Raw genomic sequence first — 20279 nt, 5'->3', positions numbered from 1 at the left:
GGCGCAGGGCGGCTTGTTAGGGACGCAGGGACTGTGGGATGACACGAAGTGAGAAGTGGCTGGTGGGCGATTCGCCGAGACACGGAACCCAACGCGTTGCAGAGCGTCCTTTGTGAACTTGGTGTTTTCCTGCAACAGCTCAGCTGATGATGGTTTCGGTGACATGGGATGAACGGTGAGGGGCTCCTTGTGACGGGGACCCAGGAGTCCCCAGGAGTCCCTGGCCTCTGTGCCCGCTGCAGGCCCCTGGGGCTGAGGGGCTGCATGGACAGGACGGCCCCTGAGTGTGCATGGCCCTGGGCATGCTCGTCCTGGGGCTTTAAGCAGATGTGACATGCATGGCCCCGCTTCCAGCCCTGTTGTCCCCAGTGCAGGCCGTGGGTTTGTCCCAGTGTCTGGTGGCATCTCTACCTGCTGGGACCCGGAGAGGTGACCCTGCAGGTCTGGGCTGTGCCTGCAGGGGGATCTGCGCATGCGTGCCTCAGTTTCCCAAACCCACCTGGACCCCGCGGCCCCCTTGGGCCCTGTGTGTCCGTCCGCCGGGGCCACGCTGCTCCTGAGGCACTGTCCGAGGGCCTTGCCGCCTGTCCTGCCGCCCGGAGACCCAGGGGCCCCCGGGAGGACTGACCCCCAGATCCTAAATTCACTCCGTTGTTAACGTGGCTCCTGCTTCCTTCTCCAGCTCCAGACCCTGTTAGAAGTTCCCGGGGCGTCCGATGCCATAGCTGCACCTGAGTGCGCCCTGTGCCCGACTGTACAATCGTATCATTTTTTATTTTTTATTTTTCATATTTTATTTTATTTATTTTTTATTTTATTTTTCATTTTTTAATTTTTTAAGAAAATTTATTTTTCTTTTTTCATTTTTTAGATTATTTTAATTTTTTATATTTATTTTATTTTTATTATTTTTAATTAATTAATTAATTAATTATGTATCATTTTAAAAATTTAAACTCCACCAACATTGTATCTGCTCTTGGGGGGCTCACACCTGCCACTCCTCCTCCTCTGCCTTTGTCTCTCTTTCTGAGAAGGGACTTTGCCTCTTTGCCGACGTCTGTCTTCTTCCCATTTGACAATCCCAGTCCCTCCGAGACCCTCGTCCCGGGGATTTTTTCGTCCTACCTTTGATCTTCTGCGCCCGTTACAAGCTCATCCATCTTAGTCACAGAATGTCGAACACCCACACGTTAGCGTGTCCGTTGACTGAAGCGTGTTCGCTTTGTGTAATAAACGTCCGAAGTACCGGTGGTTGGCACTGGTCTGTGGCTCAAGGCTTTAGTCTTCTTGGTCCCGGAGTGGCGGCTGTAGCTCCGCCCATCACATCCTGTTCCAGGCAACAAGCGAGAGGGAGCAGGGAGAGGGAGGACCACCTGCCCTGCCCCTGGGCCCAGTAGCCGTCTGTAAGTCCCACCCAGACACGTGCCCTGTGCCCTGTTAGACACCCTGGCTGCTGGAAGCCCGAGAAACGTAGGATTCATCTGGGCATTTTGCCACGTAAGTCAAGTCAGGTCTCTGTGGATGAGCAAGACAAGGCAGTGGATGTTGGGTGGGTGTCTCCGGTCTCTCGTTCTCCTGAGTCCTGTGCTCAGGGGAGGGTCGGTTGGACCCTGTTGTGTGACTGTCCTATGATACGGGGTAGAAGATACAGCTTCTGTGTGAGCCATCACTGTGCATGCGCACGGATGGATGCGTGTGCGTGGATGGATGCGTGTGTGTGTGCAAGTTCAGATGCATGTGCATGTGCAGGGTTGGATGTGTGTGTGTGCGAGGACGAATGCATGTGTGCGTGCATGGAAGGATGCAGGTGCACGTGCATGGTTGGATATGTGTGTGCGAGTTCAGATGCATGCGTGGAAGGATGCATGTGTGTGCGTGGACGGATGAGAGTGTGCATGGACGGATGTATGTGCACAAGGACAGATGTGTGTCTGCGTGCATGGAAGGATGCGTGTGTGTGTGCATGGACAGATGTGTGTGTGTGTGTATGGAAGGATGCGTGTGCGCACGTGGATGGATGTGTGCACACGGACGGATGCGTGTGCGTGTGCACAGGGGAGGCCGCCGGGCGGCTAGGACCGCCTGGTCCGTCTCCGGGGGCACGGACCCTCCGTCCCAGGGAACGGGGGAGGCTTTCCCGCATTCCGTCCCTGGTGCGGCTGGGGCGCGTCCACGAGCCACCTGGAGGGAAGCGGCCGCACCTGCGTGGGGCACCTGTTAGCTCCCCTGCCCTGCACCCTCTGGCCCAGAAAGCCCGGGTCTCAGTGTAAGGGTCGTCCTGTTGGGGGGATACATGTCGCTTCCGCAGCCAAGAGTGTGAAGTGCACGTGGCGCGTGTCTCGGCGGGGAGGGCGGAAGGGGTGTTGATGCTGAGCGCCCGTCCTCACGCTGGACATTCCAGGTGGGAGTCTGGTCACGGGCCCAGAGGGCGGCCGCGCCCTGGCAGGTCCTCCCAAGGACACACGCGGGACGGTGGGAGACGCCAGCGCGGGAGACCTCGTGTCCCGGTTGGGGCCCGCATCCCGACCCCTGTGCGCTCACACGCGGGGCCTCCCGTGCTCTGTCCCGGGGAGCGTCCATGCGCTGGCGATAAGGGACTCTCTTCGGCTGCCCGGCCAAGCTCTGCAGATGCTTTTGAAGATTTTTATTTTAATTCATGAGACACAGAGACGCAGGCAGAGGGGGAAGCAGGCTCCATGCAGGAGCCGGATGCGGGACTCGATCCCGGGACCCTGGGGTCACGCCCTGGGCCGGAGGCAGGTGCTCCGCCGCTGAGCCACCAGGTGTCCCTCCATGTGGGTCTTTTCGTAATTTCTGTCTCTTGATGGCGCACGATCCTCCGACCTTCTGGTTCTTCCATCATGATTTCGCCTAGTTCTTGGGCCATATTTACGATCACTGCTTTGGTGCCCTTGTTAACCCGACATCTGGCGGCTCTCTGGCTTACAGTTTGTTCTGGTGTCTGTCGCTCTTTCCTGTTTCCATATATGTCTCACAATTTTCTTTTTTTATTGGAAACTGAGCATCTGATGATGCACGCAGCCATTCGGGGCACCGCTGGGGCTTGTGGCTCTGCTTGTTGGCGGAGTTTCAGCGAGGCCTGTTGCTGCCCCCGCGGGGGATGGGCAGCCCGCGTGCGCCCCGTGTCGTCGGGGTGATGCAGCTCGGGCGCGGCTTCCCGCCTCCCGTCTGGGCACAGCCAGCTGCTGCCACCGATCGCTGACTGACTGCTCTGCCGCTGTCACCAATGGCCTGGGACATGAACTGTTCCACAGCCTGATCCAATCAAATTTGGGCTTCTTGGTTTTTTTAGAATTTTGTTTGTTTACCCTCGGGAGAGGGAGGGAGGGGAGGCGCAGAGGTGGAGCGGGAGAGACTCAAACAGACCTTGGCCAGAGCGCGGAGCGCGACCTGGGGCTGGATCTCGCGACCTGAGTCGAAACCAAAAGTCAGGGGCCCCCCCGACTTGGGCTGCTTCGCACCGATGCTCCCCGGCCCGCGTCGGACATTGCTGTGCCCCCAGGAGGGCTCGTCCCGGGGCTCGCCCGCCCGGCGGTTCACCGGCGTCTGCGCGTGTCCCCAATCTCTCGCTCCAGACAGCCATGCCCGAGGGCCTCAGCGTCCCCTGCCCTGGCTCACGTCAGGGGGCCTCGGGGAGGACTCTGGAGGTCGCCCCCCCAGCGGCCCGCTTCCCCTCCACGCCGGTCTCCGAGCCGCCGCTCTGCAGAGGGGCAGCCCCAGAGGACGCGAGCCTCGAGCTTTCTGGAACTCAGCTGGGCCATCGGGAGCTGGCGGAGGGGGCAGGCGGGGAGCGGTGACGCTGCACACCTGCCAGGAAGACCGCCTCGGCCCGGAGCTGGGGGTCCCCGTGCTCTGGAGTGGGGTTCCCCTCTCGCCGGGCGGCCCGGCAGGCGGGGAGCGGTCCCGGCCCAGACCCCGCAGGGCCTCTCCGCTCGGTCGACCCCACGAGGCCTCCTGAGGATCTGCTCTCCCGGCTGCGTGCCCTGAAGGCCACTTCCGAGGCTCTGAGCCGAGCCCTCCGTGACCGGTGCCCGCTCTGCGCGGAAGCAGATGTGCGAGGCCCCCCAGGCTGTCACGCCGGAGCCCGGCCTGCTTCCCCCCAAGTCGATTCACGTCCCCTCCGTGCTGGCCAGTGGCCACTCCGGCAGGACCGTGAGCCCAGGGCGGGTGTTCACGCTCCCTGCTCCTGAGGCTTTGCGGCCCCGCCCCTGCCACCGCCGCGCACGTTTATGGATTCAGGTGATCTCCCGTAAAAGCAAGTTTGGGTGATTCGGAGGCGTTACATGGGCGCAAGTGCCGTCCTTTGATGAGACTCCAAGTAGGAAGTCACTCCTGTCCATCATTCGCAGAGAAACCAGGGAGGCGCCATAGGTGCCTGCGCACCTGTGCACCTGTGCACCTGGGTACCTGTGCACCTGTGTACCTGTGCATCTGTGCATCTGTGCATCTGTGTGCCTGTGCATCTGTGCATCTGTGTACCTGTGCATCTGTGTACCTGTGCACCTGGGTACCTGTGTACCTGTGCACCTGTGCATCTGTGTACCTGTGTACCTGTGCACCTGTGCATCTGTGCATCTGTACCTAAGTACAGGTGCACACAACCCGTGGCGCTGGCCAGCCCCGTTGGTGTGAGCTCTTTGACGGATCATCTGGGCTTTGATCTGTGGTCGGAGGGACCCAGGGTGATACTAGGACATAGTCACCGCCCGATGCTTGAGCCGTGGGAGCCTCAGGAAGACCCCGCCTGAGTGCCCGCTGCTCGGCTTGGGCACCGGGTCATCTGTGCATCTGTGTGCCTGTGTACCTGTGCATCTGTGTACCTGTGCACCTGTGCACCTGTGCACCTGGGTACCTGTGCATCTGTGTACCTGTGCACCTGTGTACCTGTGCACCTGGGTACCTGTGCACCCGTGTACCTGTGCACCTGTGCACCTGGGTACCTGTGCATCTGTGTACCTGTGCACCTGTGTACCTGTGCACCTGTGCACCTGTGCACCTGGGTACCTGTGCATCTGTGTACCTGTGCACCTGTGTACCTGTGCACCTGGGTACCTGTGCACCCGTGTACCTGTGCATCTGTGCATCTGTGCACCTGTGCATCTGTGTGCCTGTGTACCTGTGCACCTGTGTACCTGTGCATCTGTGCATCTGTGTACCTGTGCACCTGGGTACCTGTGCACCTGTGTACCTGTGCATCTGTGCATCTGTGCACCTGTGCATCTGTGTGCCTGTGTACCTGTGCACCTGTGTACCTGTGCATCTGTGCATCTGTGTACCTGTGCACCTGGGTACCTGTGCACCTGTGTACCTGTGCATCTGTGCATCTGTGCACCTGTGCATCTGTGTGCCTGTGTACCTGTGCGCCTGTGTACCTGTGCATCTGTGCATCTGTGTACCTGTGCACCTGGGTACCTGTGTAACTGTGCATCTGTGTACCTGTGCACCTGTGCATCTGTGTACCTGTGCACCTGGGTACCTGTGTACCTGTGCACCTGTGCATCTGTGTACCTGTGCATCTGTGCATCTGTGCACCTGTGCATCTCTGTGCCTGCGTACCTGTGCACCTGTGTACCTGTGCATCTGTGCATCTGTGTACCTGTGCACCTGGGTACCTGTGTACCTGTGCATCTATGTACCTGTGCACCTGTGCACCCGTGTACCTGTGCATCTGTGCACCTGTGCATCTGTGCATCTGTGTACCTGTGCACCTGGGTACCTGTGCATCTGTGCATCTGTGTACCTGTGCTCTTGGGTACCTGTGTACCTGTGCACCTGTGCATCTATGTACCTGTGTACCTGTGCATCTGTGCACCTGTGTGCCTGTGCACCTGGGTACCTGTGTACCTGTGCATCTGTGCACCCGTGTACCTATGCATCTGTGCACCTGTGTGCCTGTGTACCTGTGCACCTGTGTACCTGTGCATCTGTGCACCTGTGTACCTGTGCACCTGGGTACCTGTGTACCTGTGCATCTGTGTACCTGTGCACCTGTGTACCTGTGCACCTGTGTACCTGTGCATCTGTGCATCTGTGCACCTGTGTACCTGTGCACCCGGGTACCTGTGCATCTGTGCACTTGTGTACCTGTGCACCTGTGCAGCTGTGTACCTGTGCACCTGTGCATCTGTGTACCTATGTACCTGTGTACCTGTGCACCTGTGTACCTAAGTACAGGTGCACACAACCCGTGGCGCTGGCCAGCCCCGTTGGTGTGAGCTCTTTGACGGATCATCTGGGCTTTGATCTGTGGTCGGAGGGACCCAGGGTGATACTAGGACATAGTCATCGCCCGATGCTTGAGCCGTGGGAGCCTCAGGAATACCCCACCTGAGTGCCCGCTGCCCGGCTTGGGCACCGGGTCAGTCCGGTGCTGCCCCCCGGGTTACCCACAGCGCCTCTGAGTAGCTTTCTCAGGAATTCACTTGCCTGGTGGCCGCTGACCGTGGAGCTATGGGGAGGCGACCCCGGCGCCTGCCACCACCTGCTGTCCAGGGGCGAGTCCCGGCCGCACCTGGGCAGACACCTTGCCCGGGAGTTGCCTTCCCCGGAAGTCTTCCCGGCAGCGCCCTCCGAGCCGTGTTCCTGGTCTCCGCACTGTCGGTTGAAGGCTGAGCTGTGAATTAAAAAAAAAAAAAAGAAAAAAGGCTGAGCTGTGGGTCCGCCTGGCGGACGGGGCTCCAGGGGCTCCGTGCGGGGCAGCTCGAGTCCTGCTCCCCGGGCCCCGTGGGGCTCCTGGCCGTGCTCTGCGGGTGGCTGGGTGGGGTCCAGCTCTGAGGCCACCGCGTTGCTGGGGTGGTGACCCCTTCAGCCACCCGGTCCTCGCGGGGAGGGCTGCTCAGCTGTGCCCGAAGCCCCCGGGATGTGCGGCAGGAGCCACCGGTGGCTGGAAGCCTCGGCCCCTCCTGGTACTATCGCCCGGGTGGCCGCACGCCCACCGCCCCCCCCCGTGCCGCCCTCTTCCATAATCAGGCGTCGGATCTCTTCCTTTAGGAAAATGTACCACTTTATGGGGTTTTTGACTTTTTTAAAGGTTTTTACGTATTTTTTCGAGAGCGTGGACACGTGGTGCGCTGACCACCGTCTGTCTGCGGCGTGTCGCTGGGCGGCCCTCCGGGACTCTAATCCGCAGCTCGGGGGACGCACCACGGGCCGTCTCCGCCGCCTTCTCACGTGGCTCACCTCTCAGCTTGAGTGCCCGCGGGCCCCTCAGTCGGCGGGACGGGAGGGTTGGGGCCCCGCTCCGTGTCGGGTGCCTGGAGTCAGGCAACAGCAGGATGACGACCTGGGGCACTTGTCACGCAGCCACGTCAAATGCACCAGAACAGTGATTTGACCGTAAGCGTGTGAGACGCTCAAGTAACGCAGCTGCTTGGCGAGGCCTGGCCCCCCGGTCGTCCAGCTCGTAGTCCCCAGGTCAGCTACTTGGAGCCGACAGGTGGGCGAACAGATCCACAGAAACTGTCCTCATGTGTTCATGGTTTTTTTTTTAAAGATTTCATTTATTTATTTTAAGTGGGGGAGGGGCAGAGGGAGAAGCAGACGCCCCACTGAGCCGGGAGCCCACGTGGGGCTCGACCCCAGGACTCCGGGGTCGTGACCTGAGCTTCGAGGTGCACAGACGCTTCACCACTGAGCCACCAGGCCCCGGATTCCTGTTTCTATTCTCATGGGTCTTCACAGAGATGCTGTTAGGTGCGCAGGCACCCAGGATGGGCGGCGATACCGTGCCACCGCTTCTGGAAGCCCCATCCCTCCTCGCGGTGACTCTATGAGGTCGCTGTGCGGTGTGGGTCCGACCCCGCATGGCCGCCGGGTCCCGGGAGCTACCGTGCACGGCTCCGCGTGTCGCAGGCCAAGCCTGGGTCAGGGTGCCGTTGGCAGAGTTGCCTTACGTGGAGAAGCAGTGAGCGCCCGGTCCAGACCCGCCACCCGACCCTGCCCCACCGGGTCATCACGGACAGGGGAGCAGCAGGCTTGGGCGGGGCGGGGGCTCCGGCCCGGCTCCGACTCGGACTTCTCTCGAACTCAGCACCTGCTTTGCTTTCAGCTTCTCCCTTGTACCGGATGGAGAGCGATTCCAGGATTTGCTGACCACGTAGGTCCATCGGCGCCTGTGTCCGCGGATGACGGAAACCCCCTCACCGAGTTAGGATCCTCTTCTGAGTCTTAGATTTTTGAAAATCCAGACTCTCCCGTCGATTTGGGATCGTTATTTTCTTTTGCTGTATCCGTGAAAACGGACTTAGAATTTACCCCTCTTGGGTCCGAATAGTCCTAACCGTGTTTTGGTTTCATTTAACTTCCAGGTTCGGTGACGGTTATACGGTCAGGATCTGGCTGTGTCAGGAAACACACGCACACAGCGCGATTTCCGACTGCCTGAAGCTGCACTTCCCTGGCATCCAGTTTAAGGTAGCCCGGCGTCCCGTGTTCACTTCCTTATGGGGAAACTGGGTGAGCGCCTTCGTCCTTTCCTGTGTTCTGCCCCGGGCTGTTGCGAGGTGCTGCCTGCCCTGGGCCTGCCCGCGAAGCACAGGCCGCACGTCCCCGTCGCCCCGGAAGAGCGCGGACAGCAGATACGCTTGGCCACTCGGCGGACGCCGCCTGTCTGAGCGCTCTGGGTGCCCCAGAGTGGACCGTGGGTACAGGCCCCCCGCTCTCCGGGGGCACAGCCCCATTGCACGGCCTGTTCTGTTCAGGAAAGAAGATCGCAAAAGGCAGTGTCTTCCAGGCATTCGCCGTAGGGCTCCCAGACCCGGAGGCTCCCGCGTTATCTCACAGGGAGGCGCTGCGCTCGGCATCGTAGTCCTCTGCTGACCCGAGGCAGAGCGCGATCCCTGACGTGGCAGCATCTCCATCGGCGGGGAGCTGGTTACACCTACGGGACCCCGAGCCCCAACCTACTGAACTCAGCTCTGCGTTTAAGGAGGTGGCCGGTGATTCCCAGGGTGCCAACATTTTAGAAGCACCAGCTACGGCACCCTGGATAACTACGTGATTGCGGTTTTCCATAAATAGCTGCTCACCTATGAAGCAGCTCTCACCTGTCCATTCCCGCAAGAGATGAGCAGCAGCTGTACGAGGCCAGGCGTGCGTGCTCAGGCTCTCCTCTGAACGGTCCGGTAGCGGACTTGCTGTTCTCCCCCTTTGCACATATGAAAACGAGGGTTGGAACGTTTCTTCTCTTCCCGGGGTGAGGACAGCGGGAGGTCTGCTCCAGACCCAGGGCGTTCCGGTGCCCCTGCATCCCCTTGCTCCACGACAACTTCCTCCTTCTCAGTAGGCGAGGCACCTTCCTACCCCCGGACGGCTTCCCCACACCTGGGGCAGGGCAGGGGTGGGGGGCATGCGAGGGGGCAAAGCGGTGGCCCAGCCTTGAGGAGGGCCCCTTGCCAACTGTGCCGTCGCCCGTACGCACGGCCTGGAGACTCTCAGAGCCGTCCTGCCACCTGCTGCCTTTTAGGTGTGTGGTTTGAAAAGGATGACAATGCATTTATCACCTGAAAGCCACAGGATCCGTTCTGCTCAACAGTCGCTAATCAAGTGAGACGATTTACAAGTTGTTTTTGGCTTTCAGGGGCAGCACCTTAACTTACTGGAATATCATTTGCCAAAACAATGGGAGTGCTTAGCGGATCTGTTCCGAGTCCTAGAGAACCACAAGACCTTCCTGAATATCAAACATTACTCCATTAGCCAGACCACTTTGGAACAGGTATGGTCCCCCCCGAAAACTTCGGCAGGTTGCATTTTGGCATGTTCTCGAGGCCTCCCCCAGCTGATCTCAAAACTAGCCAGATTGCTTCGTGAGGCCTTTTGTTCTTTAAATTAAATGCTCATTTTACAAAACAGGGTGGTGGGAGTTAGCAGGTGTGTCTGTGGTCAGCTCTCTGTTCAAGGTGCATATTCAGGAGGGCTCCCGTCTGTCCACGGTTACGCTGGGCATTCATGCCCCACCAACCTGCCCCTATCTGTTTGCTCCCCCCGCCCTAAATGTCTAAGGGGACTCTGCCCCTTGGCTGAGCCATCGCTGACCTTGGGAAGCAAAGTGCTTGGTTTACCGAGTTCCAGAAGGGAGAATGAAATCCCACCTGCGTCCTAAAGCCCCAGAATTTCCAGGTGCTTTCATGACTGTCCTCAAATGGATCGTGTCCTCAAAGGATCCACCTGCTTATGGTGGCTCCTGAGGCGGTGGTATGAGCGACAGCTTTATGGTTTTCGGGAAAAGTTGGGTGGTGCTTTGAGATGACTCTTCTTACCATCGTGGAGAAGAGAAGGTCTGGTGTCTGCCGAGGTTCACAGTGATTTCCGTCATTTCATTCAGGTATTTATTAAGTTTGCTGCTGAGCAACGGGAACCTTCGCAGTCTACTCCGGCTGCACCCCCTGACTCCTACCAGCCACATCGCCTGCCTGTCTAAGCTCCGAGGGCACGTGTCTGAGAGGAGAGATACCCTCTTTGGTTACAATTCATCCTCAAAGATCAGAAGAGCCTGGGCACCGCGGAGATGCTGGGAGTCCGCTCCAGGCAGTCGAATCCACCCTCTCCTTCCTTTCCTCTTGAAACTCTCGGTTAACGAGTAACCCGCAAGCTGGAAGATGGTTTTCTGTAGATTTTTGGGGTGTTCCTCCCACATGGCTAATCCCTTTGTCAAGCCAGGGAGGAGCCGGCTTCTTTGTGACGGGGGGCGTGAGTCACCCCAGAGTCCAAACCGAGACATGTTGGAGCTGTCAGACACATTTCACTGTGCTTTTAAGGAAACTGAGGCAGCCAAGGCTGGTAACTTTCCTAACCGATCTGTTTAGGGGATACTACCTCCGACTGCCTTCTGTTTCTGTCCCCTTTCACTAGATATGCTTACGTGTGTTCAAATAAAAGGTCAAGGATTCAAACACACATTCTTTGTAATATTGGGTATTATATGGCATGACATGTAAAAATAGCCATTTTTTTCATACAAAAGATTTTTAAAAAAATCAGAATTATGGAGATTTTAATGACTGCTGTAGCAAAATTAAGTAAATTGAACCAGGTACCCTATGTCACTTATACAAGTTTTACCCAAAATTCACAGATTTTTAAATACGGGGGTTATGGAAAGAAATATAACATGGATGTGTTTTACTTTTTTCTGGGTTTCTCAGTGTTCTTACTGCCTCCTGGCATTCTGAGGCACATTCTAGTTTCAAGACCAATGACGTAAACTAGTTACCTCTAATTTTACCAGCAAAATCAGTACAGTGTGTAGTAAGTAAACATAAATCTTCAAACACTTAAAAATTTTCTGACCATGACTCCAGCCTTAGAATTATTGTGCCAGTATTTTCAGATATAAAGCGCTGTGATGTGGCTGCAAAGGGCCGTGGGCCCTTGACATTCTGCACCTGACGGCAAAATGCGATACGATAAATGATAAAATCATTTTAAATGATAAAAAGTCCTTTTGTCCACCACTGAAAATCGTTTCTAGCCAGGCGTTCCTGAGCTTTGAGATATTCCTCAACCTCCTTTGAATATCATTTTCCTCAAATTTCAGCGGAGGGGTGCGTCAATTTTAAAATTTGATCTTAAAAAAAATAATAATAAAATTTGATCTTATCCAGTTAAATTTTTGAGTCCTAGTAGCTCATGGCCAAAAAGTTTCCAGCCACGAGATTTCACTGAAATCTCTCTTTTCTGATACCATCCAAGACTAAACATATTTTTAACTTGTCAGGCTTCAGCCGGTCACGGGGAGTATTGCTGAATGATTTCGAATCACAGGAATCCCATGAATTATGCTTTCTTAAAGTTTAGGGTTTAGGATCTCTTACAGCTGAGGGTTTAGGATTCCCCCCTTGATTCTGACATGGTCTCACTGTCAAATGGAAGATGTAATCCTTTGTTATGATTGTTGCTGAATCCATCCATAAAACCCCTGCGACGCAGGCGTGTGTTTATGCCGCTTTATAAATAAGAGCATAAATAAACGAGACGCGCTTTGATTGAACCTGATTTTTGGAGCGAACTTGCGTATTTCCTTGCATTGTCAGGGGTCCCCGTTAACGATCGGGGAGGAAATGTACCTACTCAAGAGCTTTTAAAGCTTGAAAAGGTCACCGTTTGATTGAGCTTCAGGCCGCGATGTTCTGCTCTTAGGGATTCTTTTCTACTCTTGGAGCCGCTTTATTCTTGAAGGTTCTGCTTCCAGGTAGACCTTTGAACAATAAACAGGAAGAAAAAAGAAACTCACTGTGTGAAAACGCCCCAGACGACTGGACAGGAAAGGTCAAATCTTATGTTGGTGCTGAAAATGTCATTGCATTCGCAAGTCATGCAGATGTTTTACGCCTTTGGAGTTAAACATTTGCCTTAAGACCTTTGGGCTTATGGTCACACAACTGAGACGGTTAAACAAACTGCCTTCTTTTGAGAGCCTTCGGAGGAGAGTCCTGCCTAAGGCGGAGACCGCGTGATTATCCCGGTTCCAGCAGCTCAGCCTTCATCACCCGGCTTATCTTTACCCGGATATTTAAACAGAGGGTGCATTAAAGCCTCGTGCACAATCAGGATTGGAAAAAGCAAACAAGAAGCGTATTTTTAGAAGAGTAAACACTGGGGGGCCTAAGGTTACAGGGGGCTCGGCTCAGCGGATGTTGAACGGGGAAACACGAAACACGATGGCTCTCAAACCCTTCGGGAAGTGGACTCGGTCCCCCTCCCTCCCCTGCTACTTGGTGTTCATACGACAGCGACGACAGTGACGGGACTACTTTAGCTGCATCACAGAGTTCCACGCCCCCTCCTCCCCCACCGAATCCGGGATGCAGACATTTAACCTGTTCAGACTGGTTTGGGCATGTTTTCCTCCGGCTTTGCTGTGGGACGTTGGGGTGTTTCAGCTCGATGATGTAGGCTGGTGGTGCCTGACAACCCAGTTTCTCATACTCCAGTGATTCAAAGCCACACACACACACACATGCACACGCACACGCACACGCGCGCACACGCATTCTTTCAATTCATACTATTGAGCCCATCGTATGTGCATAAATAGATGGTGGTTATGGCAAACATGAGGGTGGTACCTGGCAGGTAAAGGACCCAGAGTCTGTGTGTCCTTGGGAAGCAGGGGGTTACGTGGGGAGGACGGGACGAGACCTTCAGGTAACAGGCACCGCTTGCTGTGGGGCCTCGGCGGGGTTCCTTCTAAGCAAGGGTGCAGGATCCAGCCTCGTGAAAGGGTTACCCCCTGGGGCGTGAGGAAGCCCTTGGAGGGGAGGGAATGTCGGAGGGAATCCACAATATTCAAGACACAGTGGACATTTGCCTGTTCGTCTGGTGGAGGCTGATACAGCAGTTCCATAGACCCCAAAACCCCAGTCAACCATCCTTACAGTCTCCCTTATGTTCCAAGGGGCTGCTCGAGCGCCAGCTATCACAATATTTTCAAAGCAGAAAAACACAACACAACAAAACAAAACAAAAACATGACTGTGTCGTGCCCAAGGTTGCGAATCCAAGAAACCACCAAGGAGCCAGCACCGATGCAAGTACACGAGGGTTTATTTACAAGCTTGAGCTTGGGTCCAAGTGAACCCGATAGAGCGGAGCCGGGACTTGGACCCCGGAGTGGGTTACAGCTGGGTGTTTTATGGGCTGGTCTAGGGGATCTTCAGAAGGGCTGGAGGAATTTTTTCCATTCCTGTATGGCGGAAAGGGTGGGGACTTTCTTAAGATCTGATATGGGATTCTCTGCCGAGGGCAATTCTGAGCTTTATTGTCTTTCCGACATGGGATTCCCTGGCCTAGGACACTCTGCACTCTTTCCTGTAAAGCTCAGCTCATTCCCAGGGGCCTAAGATGGCTGGACTTGTGCTAACGCTAAACTTGAGGTGGGATGGCCTTGATTTTTCTCGGCCTCCACAACTGGATTAAGCCGGGGGCGGGGGCGGGGGCGGGGCGGGGGGACGCCATGTAAAGATGCCTGACCCACATGGTCAGGCTTCGAGGACGTCACCGTGCAGTTTTAACGGAGTCCCTGAAGTGACACGAGAGTTCTGATTCTATGCAAGAACGAAATGGATACTGGCCGGGTGGCCAGCGGCCTCTGCTCCAGGGTCACAGAACAGGTTGTGTGCCATTTGCATGAGGATAGAGTAAAATCAGTTTGGGGCACGTCGAGGCAAACAATGGGACTGTCTTTGGGAAGTCTGAGCTCTGAAGATCGTTTCTACTCCCAGAGTTGAAGCGACGTGTGGACCCACAGGCCCGGTGCCATCCGTGTGTCTCGAGACGTCACGCGGAATGCAGTAGCCGAGGGGGAGGGAGAGGTTCATGGATATTTTCTGTTTGGAGTCAGTAAATAGCCCTGTCACTTACTCGTAAGGGGGGATTCCTTTCAGAGTCTTAATAGATCTTTTTTTTTTTTCCCTTGCCGGAAAGGGCTTCAATTTGCTGAAAGAAGTCAGACCCGTTTCTTCTTACTTACTTGCTTTTGCTTGTCATCGGAAAAGAAGCACTTTGCTCCCTTATCAGCGAATCCATCACATTTTTCTTTACATGTGAGCGTTTTGTGGAAAAATGGGGCCCACGGAGGGACACGTACATCTCAAACCTGGCAGGTGTCCTCGCTTAAAAGACGCATCTGGAAATATCAGGAGCGTATCTTTCTTTTAAACAGAAGGGGATGGGGTGCCTGGGGGGCCCCATCGGTGATGTGCCTGCCTTCGGCTCAGGTCATGATCTCAGGGTCCTGGAATCGAGTCCCACATCGGGCTCCCTGCTCGGTGGGGCATCTGCTTCTCGCTCCCTGTGCCCCTGCTCTTGCTCGCTCTCTGTCAAATAAATAAATAAAATCTTCACACACACACACACACAAAAATACAGAAATGGAAGGGAGGGCGTGAACGCAGCATTTGCCGCAGCACTTACTTCTGGTGCACGCGGCTTTGCGGTGCTGAATCTCACCTGTTACCAAGCTGAGGTGGTCTTTTATCTGGTTCTTGCTTTTGTCCCTGAGAAACTGGGAAGCAGCTTCCGCTCAACCCTCGCGGGGTGTCATGGTGGTGACGAGTCCTCGGTGACCGTACTCGTCCCTACCCTGCCCCCGTGTAGTCACGGGAAAACTTCTTTTGCCCCGACATGAATTTCTCCGAGTCAGGGTTACAGATGAGGGCAAGACAGCAGGGCAGGCGGAGGTCAGGAGACCCGGCTTGACCTCAGCTCCACCGGGATCTTGCCTCCTGTCTCTCCAGCTTTCCTTTTCTTCACTTTTGCGATCAGGGTGAGATCTCCAAGCAGCCTAGTGAGATCAGCAAACCTTGTTGTGCCTGAATCTACGATATTAGCCAAGAAGGTGGAGCAGATCTTTCCATAGAAATGTGACGTGAGACGGTAACACGAAACGCTTTCTGCCGATTATTTCAAGATCGATGAAGTGGACAATGTTTTTCGGAGACCATTAGCCACCAAGGTTGTGTTAAGGAAGCAGCAGCCACACTGGAAAACGAATGGGTCCCACGGGTCGTCCCCCGCCTTTAGCTCACGGGGAGGCAGGGGGCCCAGGGGCTTCAGGCTCATGCCACGGGGGTTCAACACCATCCACCTTGGTTGATGCCAGCTTGGCCTTGGCACAAGACGTTGTCCACGAGCAGAGGTCAAGCAGGTTGGGAACAACTTCAGGTCCCAGCACAGATACAGGAATATCGGTCAATGGACCCCGCTGTGCGCTCATAGTAAGTAACATGGCTCATAATCGGTACGATTTATCGGGATGGCAATGGTGGTTCCACGCGAAAACTTAACTCAACCCACTGCATTCAAAGGTAGGAACGTGGGCAGCCCAGGTGGCTCAGCGGTTAGCGCCGCCTTCAGCCCAGGGCGTGATCCTGGAGACCCGGGATCGAGTCCCTCATCCGGCTCCCGGCACGGAGCCTGCTTCTCCCTCTGCCTGTGTCTCTGCCTCTCTCTCTCTCTCTCTCTCATGAATAAATAAAATTTTAAAAAACTTAAAAAAAAAAGGTAAGAATGTGAATTGTCCGAAGTGCAGACAAGATGTCTCATGAAATCTATGATAAAATATATTAGAAAACCCGTAGAGGTTCAGATTGACATTGCCAGTGACTCTCCAAGATCTGCCAAGACCTATCCTCACCTACGTATGCAGGGCTGACGGCCACTTGTGTGGCTCTGCGGAAAGACTCGACCCTCCCCCGGGGACCGTGCCCTTCGGGTCCTTCCCCTGTTGTCTCTCTTGGCACCGGGTCCTCTCCTGTGTCCTCGCAGGAGCAGCCTGTCCGTGCTGACCAGGCACCAGCTCCTGCCTCCCAACCCACGGACGAGTCTCTGCAGCCTGGACTGCCCCCCCCACCCTACCCCCTGACTTCAGGACCCCCCTCCTCATGCCAGAAAGCCCTGGCCGGGCCCAGCAAGGAAGGGGCTGCACTCCGTTGGCAACAGCCCAGCAGACTGAGCTCTCTGACGGTGGCTTTTATTCCGTGGATTCCATGATTCAGTGCTTCCCCAGTTCATTTTCAGGCTCCAGGCTCCCCCCTCTGCCGGCGTAGCCCCGTGACGTGACGTGACGTGACGGCTGTGGCTGGTTTCCTCCGTTGCTCGCTCACCTCCCACGGGGCCACAGCCCTGCTGCGGCGTCTCTGCCGAACCTCGGCCCCGTCGAGTTTTGCCTGCAACCACCTGCTTTCTACTTTGATGGCGGCTGGGATTGCACAGGTAAAGCCTCAGATGCCACTCTTTGTTAAAAAAAAAATTGTATTTATTTATTCACGAGAGACACAGAGAGGAGCAGAGACACAGGCAGAGGGAGAAGCAGGCTCCATGCAGGGAGCCCGATGGGGGACTTGATCCTGGGATCCCGGGGTCACGCCCTGGGCCCAAGGCAGATGCTCAAACGCTGAGCCACCCAGGTGCCCCCTCTTTTTAAAGAGAGAGCGAGCAAGCAGGAGAGCCAGAGGGCGAGGGAGGGAGGCTTTAAGGGGGCTCCACGCCCAGGCCCCGACATCATGACCTGAGCCCAAACCAAGAGTCGGACACTTAACTGACCCGCTCAGGCGCCTGGTAACAAAGACCTGAATAGAAATCTGGCATCTTGGGGGGAGGGAGCGTGTCGCCCACCAGATATAAGCAGGGAAAATGCTGTTATTTACCGGCGACAACACCATGTCCCGTGTTCGTGGAGAACAGACGCTCAGCGCCGGCGTCCTAAGGATGCGCATCACGCAGGCGTCCAAGGTGAGGACGGACCTGCGAGCGGGCTCAGCGCCTCCCGCGACAGGGGTCGTCTAGGCTGAGTGTGGCTCCCGGGGCAGGAGTCCCCGTCCTCACGGCCGGCAGCGCACAGGGGCCGGAGAGCGCGGGCGCGGGGCCCTGGGACCCCTCCCTCCTGGAATCGCGGTGGGGCCGGGGCGAGGGACCGAGGGCCTGGGGGTCAGGAGGGTCCACGGGTTTCCGACGGTGGGAGGACGGGCGCACGGGTGCAGCACCTGGCGGCCCGTTAAGACGAGTTTTAGTTCTGGATCTTTCTTCCTACGTCTCAACTTGTATTTTTTCTCCAGCTGTGATGGCCCCTCCGATTCCTACCGGTCGGTCTCCGGCTCGGCCTTTCTCTTCTCTCCGCTACTGAGCCCACGAGTCCCGGTCCGGTTCTTAGCAGATGCCACGGGCGACCGTAGAGGCACGTGACCCAGACCCACGAGGGACTGTCCCTGGGGGTGTGCGGGTGGCTCGCGGTTGTCCCGGGACCTGGGGGTGGGGGGGTCCAAACCAGTGTGCCGAAAAGTGCCTCCGGAGAGAGGCCAGCTTGTTAAGTAGTAGCTCCCATGGTTATTGTGCAGGAGACGTTACGTACGGGTGGGATTGCGTTACCTCTGCCATTCTGCTGTGGTGTGCCCTTCAGACAGGTGGGATTTTACATATGTGAGCTGTGCAAGTATTGAAATAAGTTCCAGGTGGCACATTGGTGTTCCCCACCAGACTCAGGTTTGCAGAACTCCACCTACAAGACGACTGAAAGACGTTCATCCCAATTTGGCACGGATTTGAGCGATCAGAATGGTCTGAACGGGAATGCAGAGGGATCAGGAGCAGACCTCGGGTGATCAAAACAAGGAAAGGTGGAGGAGAAACCGAGACAGCTCTGTGTCCCCTGTCCCCCCCCCCCCCCCCCGCCCGCCCTGGCCCAAGCCTGCCTGCCATTCCTCAGTTGCCATTCAATTACAAAACAAAATTAAATCTCTTTCTCTCATAAAAAAAAAAAAAAAAGAGCACTCGGAATTGCCCAGGAGTGAAACGCACGGTAGGGACGTGGGAGCTGTGGACAGACACGCAAGGGAATGAAGCCGGGGCCCTTCCTTTCACCGTACACAAAAGTAAACTCAAAATGGATAAAGGACCTAAATATGAGACCCGAAACTGCAAAAGCCCCAGAAGAGACCAGAGCAGTGATTTCTCTGCCTCGGCTCCAGCAGCCCCTAGCTGTGTCTCCTGAGCAGCAAAATAAACTATGGGGACTTGATTAAACAAAAGGCTTCTGGAAAAAAAAAAAAAAGGCTTCTGGGGATCCCCGGGTGGCTCAGTGGTTGAGCGTCTGCCTTTGGCCCAGGGTGTGACCCCGGGGTCCTGGGATCAGGCTCCCTTCATGGAGCCTGCTTCTCCCTCTGCCTGTGTCTCTGCCTCTCTCACTCTCTACGTCTATCATAACTAACTAAATAAGTAAATCTTAAAAAAAAAAAAAAAGGCTTCTGTACAGGGCACCTGGGGGGCTCAGTAGGTTACATGCTGATTCTTGGTTTCAGCTCAGGTCCTGATCTCGGGGTTGTGAGGTCGAGCCCCATGTCGGGCGCTGCACTCGCTGCAGAGTCTGCTCGGGATTCTTTGTCCCTCCGCCTCTCCCCCGCTCACTCTCTCTTTCAAATAAATAAATCTTAAAAAAAGGTTTCTGCAGGGCAGCCCTGGTGGCACAGCGGTTTGGCACCGTCTGCAGCCCAAGGTGTGATCCTGGAGTCCTGGGATCGAGTCCTGAATTGGGCTCCCTGCATGGAGCCTGCTTCTCCCTCTGCCTGTGCCTCTGCCTCTCTCTCTCTCTCTTTCTCTCTCTCTGTCTCTCATGAAGGAATAAATAAAATATTAAAAAAAAAAAAAGGTTTCTGCACAGCAAAGGCAACAACAGAACTAATAGGCAGCCTATGGAATGGGGGCAGGCAAGTGACACATCTGATAAAAGGTTAGTACCCCAAATCTACAAAGAATTATACAGGCCAACACCCCAAAACCAAATAATCCAGTTTAAAAAAACGAACAGACATTTCTGCAAAGAAGAACCGTCCGACTCTTGGTTTGGGCTCAGGTCGTGATGTCATGAGCCCCCTTAAAGTCTCCCTCCCTCGCCCTCTGGCTCTCCTGCTTGCTTGCTCTCTCTTAAAAAAAGGTGGGGGGCACCTGGGGGGCTCAGGGGTCCCGATGGCCACCAGACGCATGAAAGGATGCTCATCATCACTCATTGGCAGGGAAATACGGATCAAAACCGTGATGAGAGGCCACCTCGCACCTGTCAGGTCGGCTTGGATTAGTAAGACGGGAAGGCACAGGTGCAGGTGGGGGGCGGGGCAAACAGGTGCAGCCACTGCAGAAACAGCGTGGAGGGTCCTCAAGAAGTTAGAAATGGTGTTACCCTAACGGCCCCGTAATCCCACTACCGGGGCTTTACCCAGAGATACAGAAATACGAATTCAGAGGCATACGTGCACCCCAGGATCACAGGGGCAGTGAACGGCCACCAAATTATGGAGGAGCCCAAGTGGCCACTGACTGACGGAGGGATGGAAATGCGGCCTGTGTGCACGGAGCTTTACTCAGCCATCACGAATGAGACCTCGCCACCTCGCCACTTGATTTCACGCGGATGGATCTAGAGTGTGGTAGGCTGAGTAAGAGGTCAGAGAGATAAGGCCGAGCACCTTACGATTTCACTCATATATGGAATTTAAGAGAAAAAGCAAATGAATAAAGGGGAATGAGAAGAGGGAGAGAGAGAGACAAACCAAGAAACTGCCTCAGCACAGAGAGCACGGATGGTCACTAGAGGGGACGGGGAAATCCATGATGAGGATTAATTAATTGAGTGTGTTTATGACGCCGAAATAAAATAAATGACATAATTTTAAAAATTAATCGTGGTCCGTGAAAGCTTCCCCAAGGACTGACATGTAAGCCTTGCCCTGAAGCAGGGGGGGAGGGGGGGAGGGAGGAAAAATAGG

At 55.6% G+C, this 20279-nt stretch overlaps 1 protein-coding gene across 1 annotated transcript in view; it reads left to right on the top strand.

Moving 5' to 3' along the window:
- Nucleotides 1-12018, top strand: part of LOC112925829 (ATP-binding cassette sub-family A member 13-like) — a 140689-nt gene extending 128671 nt beyond the window's left edge. Inside the window, exons 34-36 of the mRNA XM_072760177.1 lie at nucleotides 8331-8436; nucleotides 9602-9739; nucleotides 10349-12018. Of these exons, the coding sequence (XP_072616278.1) occupies nucleotides 8331-8436; nucleotides 9602-9739; nucleotides 10349-10444 (340 nt within the window). The 3' untranslated portion in view covers nucleotides 10445-12018. The remainder of the gene's footprint in view (nucleotides 1-8330; nucleotides 8437-9601; nucleotides 9740-10348) is intronic.
- The last annotated feature ends 8261 nt before the right edge of the window (nucleotides 12019-20279 follow it).

This window comes from Vulpes vulpes, chromosome 5 (genome assembly GCF_048418805.1).
Source record: "Vulpes vulpes isolate BD-2025 chromosome 5, VulVul3, whole genome shotgun sequence".
NCBI classification, from domain to species: domain Eukaryota; kingdom Metazoa; phylum Chordata; class Mammalia; order Carnivora; family Canidae; genus Vulpes; species Vulpes vulpes.
This window is presented reverse-complemented; position numbering and strand designations above follow the sequence as displayed.